Source organism: Dasypus novemcinctus, chromosome 15 (assembly GCF_030445035.2).
Source record: "Dasypus novemcinctus isolate mDasNov1 chromosome 15, mDasNov1.1.hap2, whole genome shotgun sequence".
Lineage (NCBI taxonomy): Eukaryota > Metazoa > Chordata > Mammalia > Cingulata > Dasypodidae > Dasypus > Dasypus novemcinctus.
The window spans coordinates 2363168-2376208 of NC_080687.1; the positions used below are offsets into that span (position 1 = coordinate 2363168).

General features: G+C 50.1%; 1 protein-coding gene across 2 annotated transcripts in view; it reads left to right on the plus strand.

Moving 5' to 3' along the window:
* TRPC4 (transient receptor potential cation channel subfamily C member 4) overlaps window positions 1–13041 on the plus strand; it is a 202154-nt gene that overhangs the window by 88216 nt on the left and 100897 nt on the right. For both annotated transcript variants that reach the window (XM_058276920.1, XM_058276921.1), the window contains exon 3: window positions 1069–1587. In XM_058276920.1, coding sequence (XP_058132903.1) covers window positions 1069–1587 — 519 coding nt within the window. The remainder of the gene's footprint in view (window positions 1–1068; window positions 1588–13041) is intronic.

A 13041-nucleotide genomic window follows, 5' to 3' on the forward strand; every position in this document is an offset into this window, starting at 1 on the left:
ACTTTACATAGTGATTTTTTATAAAACACAATTGGATATTCTAAATGGTTAGATGAATTCAAAACATACATTTCATTATTCCTATATGAATATTATATCTTTACATAAAAGCACTGCGGCTGTAAGTCTCTTGAGTCCTGTTTTTCTCTGTGGTTGTTTTCCTTTTTATGCTTCTGGGGTTCCTTCGGGCGTTACCAGCAGCGAATTTTAACGTGGTGTCTCTCCGTCTTCTGCCCTATCTATTCAGCTCATTCTTAGGTGGTGTGTATTTTGCATAGATGGTCAGTTAGAAATATTAAACCAGACCTGTGAAGCGGTGTGGTCCCGGGCAGCACGTCCAGGCGCAGGGAGAAAGTGGCCTCGAGTCTCAGCTGAGGAACCGTATCCGTAAAACGTCATAATGGGGTGAACGTACCCAGCAGGGGCTCAGTAAATCGTGGCTGTCGTTTCTGCCATGCATTCCCCAGAGTGTGACCCAAAGCAAACGGCACAGATGCACTGGTGACCCGACTCAACGCGAAGGGCTCGTTTATTTCTCAGGGAACAGTGAGGTTAGCAAGGGAGCACCTCTTGTCATCTACCGAACACACCGGAAGGGGATAGATGGAAAAGGAAACACGAGGTGAGCTCGCTTTCAGTCAGAGGGCTTGATGTTAGGAGAGTAGAAGATTAAGCACAGGAAAAGGAACGAAGCAAATACCAACCGAGGAAGGAATTGAAAGATTTCTATTGCAGGGGAAGAGTTTGGGATTAAAACGAGTCTTCAACTATTTTTCAGTGTCTTTCTCGATTATTTAGGGTGGCAATAACTGGGAAGGAAAAGCAAAGATAGTCAGAAAATACACGGTAGGGAGTTCCAGGGACATCTGTTTTAACAGTTGATAATTCAGGTTTGAGAAGAATGTGTCATTATGTCGGAACCATTATTTTTCCTCTAATGTGTTCTCGTTTTGGGGGAAAAGGACAGAGAAGGCCCAAAGCTCCCGCAGAACCTTGCCAGATGTGTGGGCCTCGGGCCCCCGTGGGCCGAGCTGGCCGCCCCCTCACCTCTGCCCTTCCTCTCCCCAGGTGCCCCCCATTCTCCTGGACAAGCAGTTTTCCGAGTTCACGCCCGACATCACGCCCATCATCCTGGCTGCGCACACCAACAACTACGAGATCATCAAGCTGCTGGTGCAGAAGGGCGTGTCGGTGCCCCGGCCCCACGAGGTGCGCTGCAACTGCGTGGAGTGCGTGTCCAGCTCGGATGTGGACAGCCTGCGGCACTCGCGCTCCAGGCTCAACATCTACAAGGCCCTGGCCAGCCCCTCGCTCATCGCGCTGTCCAGCGAGGACCCCTTCCTCACGGCCTTCCAGCTCAGCTGGGAGCTGCAGGAGCTGAGCAAGGTGGAGAACGAGTTCAAGTCCGAGTACGAGGAGCTGTCGCGGCAGTGCAAGCAGTTCGCCAAGGACCTTCTGGACCAGACGAGGAGCTCCCGGGAGCTGGAGATCATCCTCAACTACCGCGACGACAACAGCCTGCTCGAGGAGCAGAGCGGGAACGACCTCGCACGGCTCAAGCTGGCCATTAAGTACCGTCAAAAAGAGGTGAGCCCGCCCCCTGCCCCGCGGGAGCCGTGGCGCTCTCGCCAGCCCCGCCAGCCGGCGCTCACGGCGTGTTTCGGTTTTAGCGCAGGTTCTGTTTGCCTGTCGGCAGATGGCGTGGGTGACGTTACTGCTTACCAAATCAATGATTATGATGCGTATTGAAAAGCGGTAAGAAGTGGTTTTTGGCATATGTGTCAGGATGAAGATATTTACTGTGGTATAAGGGGATAAAGGCTGGATTTTAGGATTTCAGGACTGAGGAGTTTAAGGCTTGTAACTTTAGAGTTGCCTCAATCTTTTGAGTTTTCTCATCTGCCTAGTGGACTTAATATTTATAATATATACAGCCTGTACACATAATATATAATATGCATGCGTGTAGATATTTTCCACACAGATTCATAGTAAGTATCAAATGAGTGGTTGTGTGTTGAAGCTCTTCGTAAACTGTAAAGTATTATGTTAATAAAATGCATTATTAGAAATTATTAATAAAGGAGATGCCTTTAATCAACCAAGGGATGTAGAGGAGGTGCTCAGGAATGAATGCAGCTGAATGAAGCTGCAGGATCTCTTGGTTCTGTAAAGTTCCCTGAAGGTTTCTTTGCCAGATTAAGTTAAGTTGCAGTGTTCAGTTTAATGTCCTAATGGCCTTTCTGTGGATGCAGAGTCCAGAGGTTCATGTTGCCAGGGTTAGAGTGCAGAAGACTGGTTCTTCTCTTGTATCATCCCCAAAGAAAGACCTACATTCCTTTGTGTATCATAGATACTTGACGTTCACATGTGTTTTTCTCTCATCAGCAGGCACAGAAGTAAGAATTGCTTTGTCTTGGACTGATGATGCAGTGGTTGTGTTGATCAAATGCAGGGAGAGGGACCACGACCTAGGAGCGCATTATTGTGTGTTAGAGCTGGGTTAAGTTGTTAATATGTTTAATGTACTTAACCCTCCATCAGAGCTATGAAGGTTGAGCTCCTGTAATTAGGTTTTCCAGGGAGGAGTCTACGTGGCAGAGTTGTTGAATTATCTGTAGTGTCATGCCGCGGAGTCTTGGGCTGGAGGCAGACGTGGCTCCCGCACAAGAACTCCGCTCCACCTCCTGCTCCGCCACGCCCCCCGCGGGCCAGCTGGTGGGCCCTGGTCCACCTGGGCTCCCAGCGGGCGCAGAGCAGCACCTCCTTTTTATTTCATTGCTCCACTTCTTCGTGAGTAGGCATGGATCTCAACATTAACTTGTTTCTGTGCTGTGCTGCACTACTTGGCTTCTCCAAGAGTACAGAGCCTCCTCCCCCCCACACCCCCCTTTTATTTATTATTATTTATTTTGCGTCCAACGGTAATTCTGAGAGGAGAGCAAGGGACCTCCCTTAACCCTGGCTAGAAGCCAGCAGCCCAATCCTGATGTTCTTACCAAAATGAACAGTGTAGTGGAGTCTAGGAAAAGAGAACAAGCCCCCACGCCCTCGTGCTGCCCCCTGCCCTGTGTGCACAGTAAAGATGGGGCACGATGGAGGACGCCCACTTCCTGTCTTAGATAAGGAACTTGTCCCCTGGCCCCTGCTGTGGTTTTACGGATGCAGAACCCATGCCAGTTGCAGACGCCCCACAGCCCGCCCTGCTGCTTCCTGGAGCCGGATGGTACTGCTGGCACCACAGACTCTCAGAACGTCCAAGTCCTTGTTTCCCTTATCTTCGAAACAAGACCCAAAAGTCTGGCAGGAAAATAAAACCCTACTTAATGGCCCACTGGGTGGACTGGGGGAGAGTGTAAACTCTAAGGTGGACCATTGACCATGTGGTGCAGCAGTGCTCAGAGATGTATTCACCAAGTGCAATGAATGTCCCATGATGATGGAGGAGGTTGTGGTTATGGGAGGAGTGGGGTGAGGGGGTGGGGGATATATGGGGACCTCATATTTTTTTAATGTAACATTAAAAATAAATAAATTTTTTTAAAAAAAGGAGTAGACGTGGGGTGGAACGCAGGTCCAGCAGAGGGTGGCCGATTGACCTCACGGGCAGGTGGCAGGAAAGGCTCGAGCCCTGATGTTTTCCCTGTCTGTCCTGTGACGAATACCCCAGCTCACTGCAGAAACAAGCCTTCCCTCCAGTGTGCGTCGTGTGGCCGTGCCTTCTAGGATGATTCCTGAGCATTCTGGCAAGAATGTCTTTCTGTGAGTATCGAGTAACTCATCCTGTGGTTGAAATAAAATATTGTGTTAAAGGGCACGAATCCTCTGAATTGGACATAAGTCTCTGCTTGGCTCCTTACCAGCTTTGTGGTGTTGGACAAATTATCCTATGAGTTCCGGTTTCCTCACCTCTCAAATGGGAAGCCCCGTCTCCCTGTAGGTTGGCTGAGAAGATGAAGCGGATACGCAGACCCACAGCTCAGAGTACTTTGGCCCCATTTGCTCGTGGCAGGGTGGCCTTCTGGTGTCATGCATCAGCGATGCCGTAACGTTTTCTTGTTTACCTCCTCGTGGTCACGCAGTATGAGGACGTGCGGGACGATGCTTAGACCCTCCCCCGATACACTGCGCCACAGAAAGGGCATTCCATCCCTGCAGTTTTCCTCCCAACAGTCTACTGCTGTCATCAGTCCTCAGAATCACTTATATTAATGTATACCTTCTCGCCAAAAAAATGTGACGTGTGAATTTTATCTCAGCAACCCCTGAGGCTGTCCATACTCTGTCTTCCCATTTCAGATTTTTAAAAGCAACTTCTGTTGTATCGTCCGCTCGTGATTTTAATGTGTCCTGCACGCAGGTGCTCGCCTGCCGCCGCGGGGCAGGGTGACGTGGGCCGCAGTCCCTCCTGGGGACCCAGCTTTCCACGCCTGCCCCTGCGTCGTGGATGACACCACTGCCTGCTCAGGACCCGTCAGCCCGGCTCAGGGGACTGTGACAGGCCGCTGGACTTTTAATTTAACACCAGGAATTGAGAGCTTGGAATTCAGCTCCCACGAGTTCTTGAGAGCTAATTAACTGACATGTAACTACCCTCGCCTAATTTTTACCTCTTAAAAAAAAGTGATTATTTTTTTACACAGTTGAAAATGAAGTCTTACATCTGAAATATTGTATAAATGTGTCCTTTTAAATTGTTGTGATTATAAAGTGATAAATTTATATCTTAGAAAATATAACAGGAAATCATAACTTCAAATTAAATATACAACATAGCTTTTATTTGATACTGCTTTAAAGAAATACATGTAAATAAATACAAATAAAAATTTGATAAATACAAAATGGAGTTAAACAAATTTATTTCAAAGACCTATATACTCTTCTATTCACTGAGCAAAATAGCGTGTATACTCAGTGTAACAGTTTGATATAGTTGTGAATTCCAAAAAGAAATATTGGATTATGTTTGTAAACTGATCTCTTCCTCTGGGCATTTGAGATTATATTGGATTCAGAGGTTTACTTGATTAAGTAATTATTAAACCTCTTGTGCCAGTAGGGCGTTGAGCCCACAGATAAAAGGCATGGCAAAGGACAGGGTTGAGGGTTTTTGATGTTGGAATTTTGACTTGGAGTTTGATGCTGAAGCCTTAAGCTGGACCCCTGGAAATAAGCACACAGAGGAAGGAGAAGCAAGCCCCAGAAACTGAGGAACCTGAGCCCAGAAAGAAGCAAGCCCTGGGAAGAGAGCAACCCAGGAAGCCTGAGCCCTCGCAGACGTCGGCAGCCATCTCGCTCCAACATGTGAAAATAGACTTTGGTGAGGGAAGTAACGTCTGCTTTATGGCCTGGTATGTATAAGCTCCTACCCCAAATAAATACCCTTTATAAAAACCAACCAGTTTCTGGTGTTTTGCATCAGCACCCCTTTGGCTGATATGCTCAGTAAAAACAATTCTTTCCAGTGCCCCTTTCACTTGTCACATACATAAACTAAAAACGCTAGTTTAATGATAACTCTGAAAAATCCCCCCATGTTTCACTTATCTTTTGTCCTCAGATGAATTGCTTTTCTGTGTAAAATTCCTGCCTCTGAGTTTGTTATGACTGACAGTCAAGAGCTAGCAGGGAGTCAGGCATCTGCTTTGCTCAGCCGAGAGCCTTCTCTCCGCAGTGAAGGGCTGCTGCTTTTGTTTCTTTTGCACGGATGTTCACATTTAAACTTGAACATCATTTTGTCTTGGTTGATTATTTAGTGAACAATATTTTCTCTGTCATGCATCACGAAATGTAAGAATTGCCTGTCTTTGCAAGTACAGGGTTAGCCTATTCCAGCCCATGTGTTCCCTGTAAAAATACAAAGATCCATGGGTTGGCTTTGAAAATGTAAATAAAAGCATCAAGGAAATTTTGAGCTCTAAGTTCTTTCTGAGTTTCCTCATGAATTGTGCATGACAGGCGCCTTTTAGCCTTCCTTCCCCTCGTTTCCTTGGGCCCGTAGGCGCTGTCAGTTTCTCTCACAGAGGCTGTGGCAGCTTGCAGGTGTGTAGCCCAGAAAAACAGGAGCTCGGTCTTAATCAGTGGTGCCAGCCCCTCGCCAGCAGCCCTTCTGGTGAGGGAGCAGCTCGAGTGGGCCCAGCTGCAGCAGGATGCTTAATCCACAGCTGGAGCTTCTGTGGGTGCATGGGGAGAGAAGAGGGAACCGCCGGAGTCCAGGGAGCTGGGGAGGGAAGGAGGCGTGGCCAGTGCGTGGCCAGGTGCGCGGCCAGGTGCGCGGCCAGGTGCGCGGCCAGGTGTGCGGCCAGGTGCGCGGCCAGGTGTGCGGCCGGTGAGGGCACCCCTAAGGAGACCGCCAGCCAGCCCCCCAAGCGCCACCAGTGCCTTCCTCGGGCTGAGCCGATGCACCGCACGGCGTTTGTTACAGCAGCTGGGAGAGTAAAACAGGTTATTACTGGGTCTGGATTCTTGGATGCAGATGCCCAGGATGAAGCTCCTTAGGGTTCCTGTCGCCCGAGTTAGGAGTTGCAGCTTCGCGTTCTGAGGCTGCACCGGTCCCTGTGCCTGCCGATTGCTGCCAGGGGACACAGCGGGGACAGAAGCGCAGGCTGGCTTGACTCTGTGCCACGCTCTGCTCCCCTGTCCTCCAGCTTTAGGGAGGACACAGGGCCAGGCCCTCCGGGACCAGAGGCCTCTGACCCCCCTCCCGCCCCAGGTCTCTTTCCTCGGATTCAGCTTAGGCTCCCCAGCCCCCTACATGTCTGCTCGTGGCCCGGCTTTTCTTTTCAATTCCACAGCTCTGCCACCTCGTCAGCTTTAAATCATGGATGCAATTAATTTTCTTCCTGGTATTTTTTAAGCCCCGTGATTTTCCCGGGTGGCTTTGGGACATGCAGCCTTGGAGCCGCTTTTCTCCCTGTTTGGATTCCCGCTCTCGGCCCTGGAGCGAAGCCTCAAGTCTCGGTGTCTGTGATGAGTGGTCAGGACGGAGCAGTGCGGGGTGGGCGGGCGCTGACCGAGGGCCCCTGGGGCCACCTCTCCAAGTGCAGTTCCACAAACACACAGATGCCGAGCGTGTGCCAGGGGCTGGGAGCACCAACATGGGGGGGCAGCAAGTTTCCAGAAGTTTCCCAGATGATTGCTGGAGAAAAATGGTGCTTACTGAGACACAGAGACTGATATGACCACAGGAAGAGAGAGAATTTACTGGGAAGCTCTCCCAACAGAGGGGGTCTGAAGAACAGACGTCAGCCCACCCCAAGCTGGGGGGATTTGCATTTATACAGAACTTTCCCAGGCGGGGAAATGCTAGTCGGTGGGAGGGGGTTGAGGGTCCAAGTGAGGGGCAGGGGCCAACAGGAAGCCCCAGCAGTGAAGGTTTTCCGTTGTGTGGCCAGAGGGTAGTGGGTGAGGGAGGTGGCTTCTTGGAATGCTGCAGGAGCGGGTGTTTCTTTGATCAGTAGGGAGTAAAGGGTTGCTTTACCCAGGTAGGGAAGGTCTCCATCTCCCTTTACTCCCGTTTCTGGGTGGTTTCTTTCTTTAACCCATGGGGACGTGCTGTGACCTTACACACGTAGGCTTATGGGGGAGGGGGTCAGGCTTTCCCCAGTGCATATCAGGGGAAACTGAGCTGCAGCTTGTTGATTATTGCGAGACTCTAACAATAGTAAATTCAAGTCCGAGGTGCGTGTGTGTGTTTGACCATGTTCGACGGTGCAGGAAGTGCTGATGGTGCAGTGAACACCCCCCGCCCCGGCTCTGCACCCCGGCTCTGCGCCCCGGCTCTGCGCCCCGGCTCTGCGGTTGCGGGACCACCTGCCCCGAGGCGCCCTCCTCCTCCTCCTGCCTTGACGGCACACTCGTCCCCCTGCTCAGCGCCCTCCCTGCGCGCCCTCCTGGCCCTGCAGCACTAACAGGCGAGCCTGCCCCCCAAGCTTCCAGCTGAGGGAGAAAAAGAGGCTGGCAGGTGTGGAGGGGCACCGGGGGGTCAGGGGATGATACCCTCAGGAAGCACTTGACGTGGGGCAGAGGGACCCGCCATCCTCCCCCCGCCCCGGCTCGCCCAGCCCTGCTCCCCCCCCCCAGCAGCACCTGCTCACCCCTGACTTCCGAGCACCCACCTCGTTACCATTCTCTTCCCAGCCTGCGCTGCAGACTTACCTCTTACAAAGTCACAATTTTAGTATCTTCATGGCCCTTATCAACATAAAATGATAGTATTTCTTTTATTCCTGTCTGTCTTTTCCCACCACGTCTTGGTGTCAAAGTCTGGTCTGACTTAACCTCTCTGCCAGCCCGAAGCCTTCAGCAGTGCTGATGGATAGAGTGTCCACCTACCACATGGGAGGTCCGCAGTTCAAACCCCGGGCCTCCTTGACCCGTGTGGAGCTGGCCCATGCTCAGTGCTGATGCGCGCAAGGAGTGCCCTGCCATGCAGGGGTATTCCCCGCGTAGGGGAGCCCCACACGCAAGGAGTGCGCCCTGTAAGGAGAGGCGCCCAGCGCGAAAGAAAGTGCAGCCTGCCCAGGAATGGCACCGCACACACGGAGAGCTGACACAACAAGATGACGCAACAACAAGAAACACAGGTTCCATGTGCCGCCGATAAGGATAGAAGCGGTCACAGAAAAGCACACAGCGAGTGGACACAGAGAGCAGACAATGGGGGGGGGGGAGGGGAGAGAAATAAATAAAAAACAAATCATTTTTTAAAAAAGCAAAGCACAGTGTGCTGAAGGAAGGATTGAAGGTGGGGGCCTGGGTGACAGTTGAGGTTCAAGAAGGAGAACAAGCCGTGAAGCGCTGCATCGGCAAGGCTGAGAACCTGGGCTTTGGAAAGTGCTTTCGCGGTTCAGCTGATTTAGGGGTGGGAGTCGTCACTTTCTTACTTCCTGCACTCCTGCGGTGGTGAGGAAGCCACCGCCTCTCCCTGGAGGTCTGCTCGGCCTTCTCTCCTGCTTGGGGCATCTCCAGCTGCTCCGGATGGACAGGCGAGGCCTCCGGACTGAGTTCCCGTCACCCCTGCCTGGTGCCGGGAGGGAAGGCTGCTGGCGAGAGGCCGAGTCCAAGGCCCTGCCCTGGAGGCCGAGCCTGCCTTGGCTGCTCCGACTGGGGCCTGCGACTTCTGGACCCCCAGACCAGACGGGGCCGCCCGCAGCCCGGGGCTCCACGTGGGCGCCGGGCGGGAGCCCCCCGCCAGACGGGTCAGGCCCCCAGGCCACCCCGTGGGCGCTGGGCTGGAGGCAGCCCCGCCAAGCTCGTCCCCGGGCCTCGACCCAAGGGCACGGGCTTGCCCAGGGCGTCGCGGCCGCCGCCCTCACCCCGCGCCCGGCCCCGTCACCCCTGCGCTGCCGCGCGGCCTCGGTTGGTGGCTGCCCTGCGGGGCAGAAGGAGCCCTGACCTAGCGGGTATGAGAGCTGTGGCAGGGTTTCGGGCCATGAGTTCTGGAGCGCGGGAGGTTGGGAAGTTGGCAGAGACCAAGACCTTCAGCCTTCCCGCACTTCCATTTCCTCAGTGTCCCCAGGCCGTTTCCTCCGCTCCAGCCTTCCGCTTCCTGCTCTTTTGCAGGGGTCTTGAGCTCGTGCGTCCCACCCAGCTTCCCTGGCTGCGCAGTTCCAGCCTTGCCCACCAAGTTCAAGGTCCACTGCGGAGTAGCTAATGCATAAACATTAAACATTTTAAATTAGTCGTGGTCTATACCTCAGTGTCATCTTGTCTGGCATGATTGTAAGTGCAATTCCAATGCACTATTAAATATTAAAAGATATTAAGTATGTTAAAATAGAACACCTGTCCCTGCACCTCTAAGCCCCAATCTGTAGAGGCACATCCTTTCTGTGACAGAATCCCCAGAACGAAGTCCAAGGCCCTTAACCAGATGTGGCTTCCCTGGACCCTGCCTTGCCTTCTCCCCGCTCCTGGCTCCGTTTAATGCGCAACAATCCCCAGTGCCTCATGTTTTCTCTCCTGTGCGGTACTATCTGCATCTTTTTTTTTTAAAGATTTATTTTTATTTCTTTCTCTCCCCTCTCCCCCCCCCCCCAGTTGTCTGTTCTCTGAGTCCATTTGCTGTGTATTCTTTGTCCACTTCTATCCTTATCAGCGGTACGGGAATCTGTGTTTCTTTTTGTTGTGTCATCTTGCTGTGTCAGCTCTCCCTCTGTGTGTGCGGCGCCATTTCTGGGCAGGCTGCACTTTCTTTCGCGCTGGGTGGCCCTTCTTACAGGGCATGCTCCTTGTGTGTGGGGCTCTCCTACGCGGGGGACACCCCTGCGTGGCAGGACACTCCTTGTGCGCATCAGCACTGCGCATGGGCCAGCTCCACACGGGTCAAGGAGGCCCGGGGTTTGAACCGTGGACCTCCCATGTGGTAGGTGGACTCCCTAACCACTGGGCCAAGTCCGCTTCCCCTGTCTGCATCTTCTGGGCATTTTCTGGTACCTCACGAGCATTAAAAATTGCCATTACCTGCAGCTAGAGCCCACTGCTCCTTTAAGGCGTTACAACTCAGTGTCCAGAGGCTTCCCGGGTTCCCTGCCGGGCTGTGTGGACCCCCCCCTCCTGCTCTGTCCTTCGTGAGATGTGACCTCCTTGAAGCCAAGAAATGTGATTTTTGTTTTGCCATATTCAGCATCTCCTATGGCTTTGGCCTGTGGTGTGAGTGTAGCAAATACAGGACTGATGTTGTTTTTCGTTAGGGGAAACCAATCCATTTTTATAATGCTTCTATGGAAGTACTTCTCTGGGATTCTGTGTTGCCGAATGACTTGGCCACTGGTGAGGAGAAAATCTTTTTGTACTATTTTTGTTGACTGCCTTCTATTTGTGTATAACACTGGTAAATGCTGTAGGAAGAGGGGAAAAAACACAACAAAGTAGATCGTCCTCTTGTGGGTGGGGGAAAGGAGGTACTAGTTAAATAATATTTAAGCAAGCATGTCAAATTATCATTGCTTCATATAAGTTTGCTTTTAATTCTTCAAATAATATTGATCTCCCATTTTTATCCCTTATACTGTTTGACTTTTATCTGTTCAAGCAAATGTAGTTGTAAGCAGTGTTGACACAGCATTGACTGGGTTAGGTGCCGGGAGGTGGAATAGCTTTTAAAGAGTAACAGAGATGAACCTCTTTATTTTTTGCCCTTCATATGTACTTTATCATCTCTTTCCCTTCCAGTTTTACTTACATTTCATCATTTCTTCAAGGTTTCTGATACCACTCAGTTGGGCTGTTGGCTCTAGAGGCCGAGTCTTTATTTTTGCAACTTTTTCTGTTCTGGAAAATCAGTCAATATCCCAGGACATGCAGGCAGCCTTGGCCTTGGAGACAGAGCCGGGAACGGGATCCCATGTGGAGATGGTGTGTCGAGTGCCTCCGAGCCTTAGCAGGCAGGGCAGGGGGCAACGAGTGAATGTGCAGGGAAGCCTAGGTCCTCTGTGGAGACCGAGCCCCGAGCCTTAGAGCCTCAGCAAAGCGCTTCAGCAGGGACAAGTGAATATGCAGGAAAATCTGTTACCCCAGAATATTAGAGAACAAAGAGATCTAAGAGTAATGATAATAACATTCCACATAGCTGAGTTTTAAACGCCAGCGTTTTCTTTCTTGTAATGAAATTCTTTTGATGAAAATCCAACATGTTATATATTACCACCTTTTTAAACAGTATAGAGAACACAATCTTGTCTTAACAACTCAGAGCATTGAATTAACATCAGTTAATATGTTTTGTGGTCTAGTTGTAAATTCAGAAATTTCCAATACCTGTTAGTAGCTATTTTAGTCTATATGAAATGATGGTAGAAGTCGACGCTTTTCACAGCCCTGTCAGGTTTCCACCGTCTGTTCTTTCCAGCACCAGTGTGGCTGCCATCTTAAATTTACTTATCATAATCAGTTTTGGAGTAGGGAGCCCAATAATGATCCCGGGCAGCATCGTGGGCATAGATGAGTGCTCTCTTCGTGAGGACCCGAGGGCTCTTCTGAATATAAGCCCAAGCTTTAATTCCTGAATACTGTGGCATTTATTTTAACCTTTTTCCCTACTTGCTTGGTGTATTAGTCAGGGTTCTCTAGGGAAACAGAATCAAAAAGGGATATCTGTCAGTAGTATGCGATTCTGTAGGAGTCTCTCACGCAGCCGTGGGGACGCACAAATCCAGGCTCTGCAGGCAGGTGCAGCCAGGAGCTGCAGGGAAGTCCAGTGAAGGTTCTTGACATTGACTCTCCAAGACGAGCTGGGAAATTCTCACTCAATGCTGCAATCACTTCCCCTTTTAAGGCACTCAACTGATTGGGTTAAGCCTCAGTAATTGCTGATGGCAATCTCCCTGAACGATGTAATTATAACCAGCTATCTATAATTTACCACTGCAGTGAAGTAAATGGTGACTAAAGTTCATAAATGCCCTTGTATTACAGTGAGCCCAGTGCTTGCTTGACCAAACAACTGGGCACAATTTACCTGGCCGAGCTGACACAATAGCCTAACCATCACACTTGGTCCTTAGTGGATCAACGTTGTCTAACAAATTACTTGTGACTATTTGAAATGTATTGTGTGTGTGAGTGTGTGCAAATAGACATGATACCATGGAAGTTGGTTTAAAAATTAAAGTAGTCTAAACAATATAGAGCTGTTTCTATAGATATCTTATGAAGTCTATAGAAATTTTAGTTAATTTAACCAAGCATATACATTTATTGGAAATTATTCAACATGGGAACAAATGGGAGAAAATGTGGCTAATGAGCAAATTTGCAGCAAATTTATCTCATTGTGTTAAATCAATTTAATAATTTGCTCTAAACCAAATTAGGTAGTAAAATAACATTGATGATGCTTTTTTTGCTCTAATATTTCATGAAATGCTTCATCAAATTTTCTTGAAAGATATGTTGAAATTTCTGTGTTTAGAACTGTTTTTGCAATGCACAGTGGAAAATGTTCAGAACGGTATCTGTAAGCAAGTAACTCGTCAGAGTCATTTGGAGAAGGGTGGTGGGGCGTTGTTGGAAGCAATATTCAGCCTATAATATCAT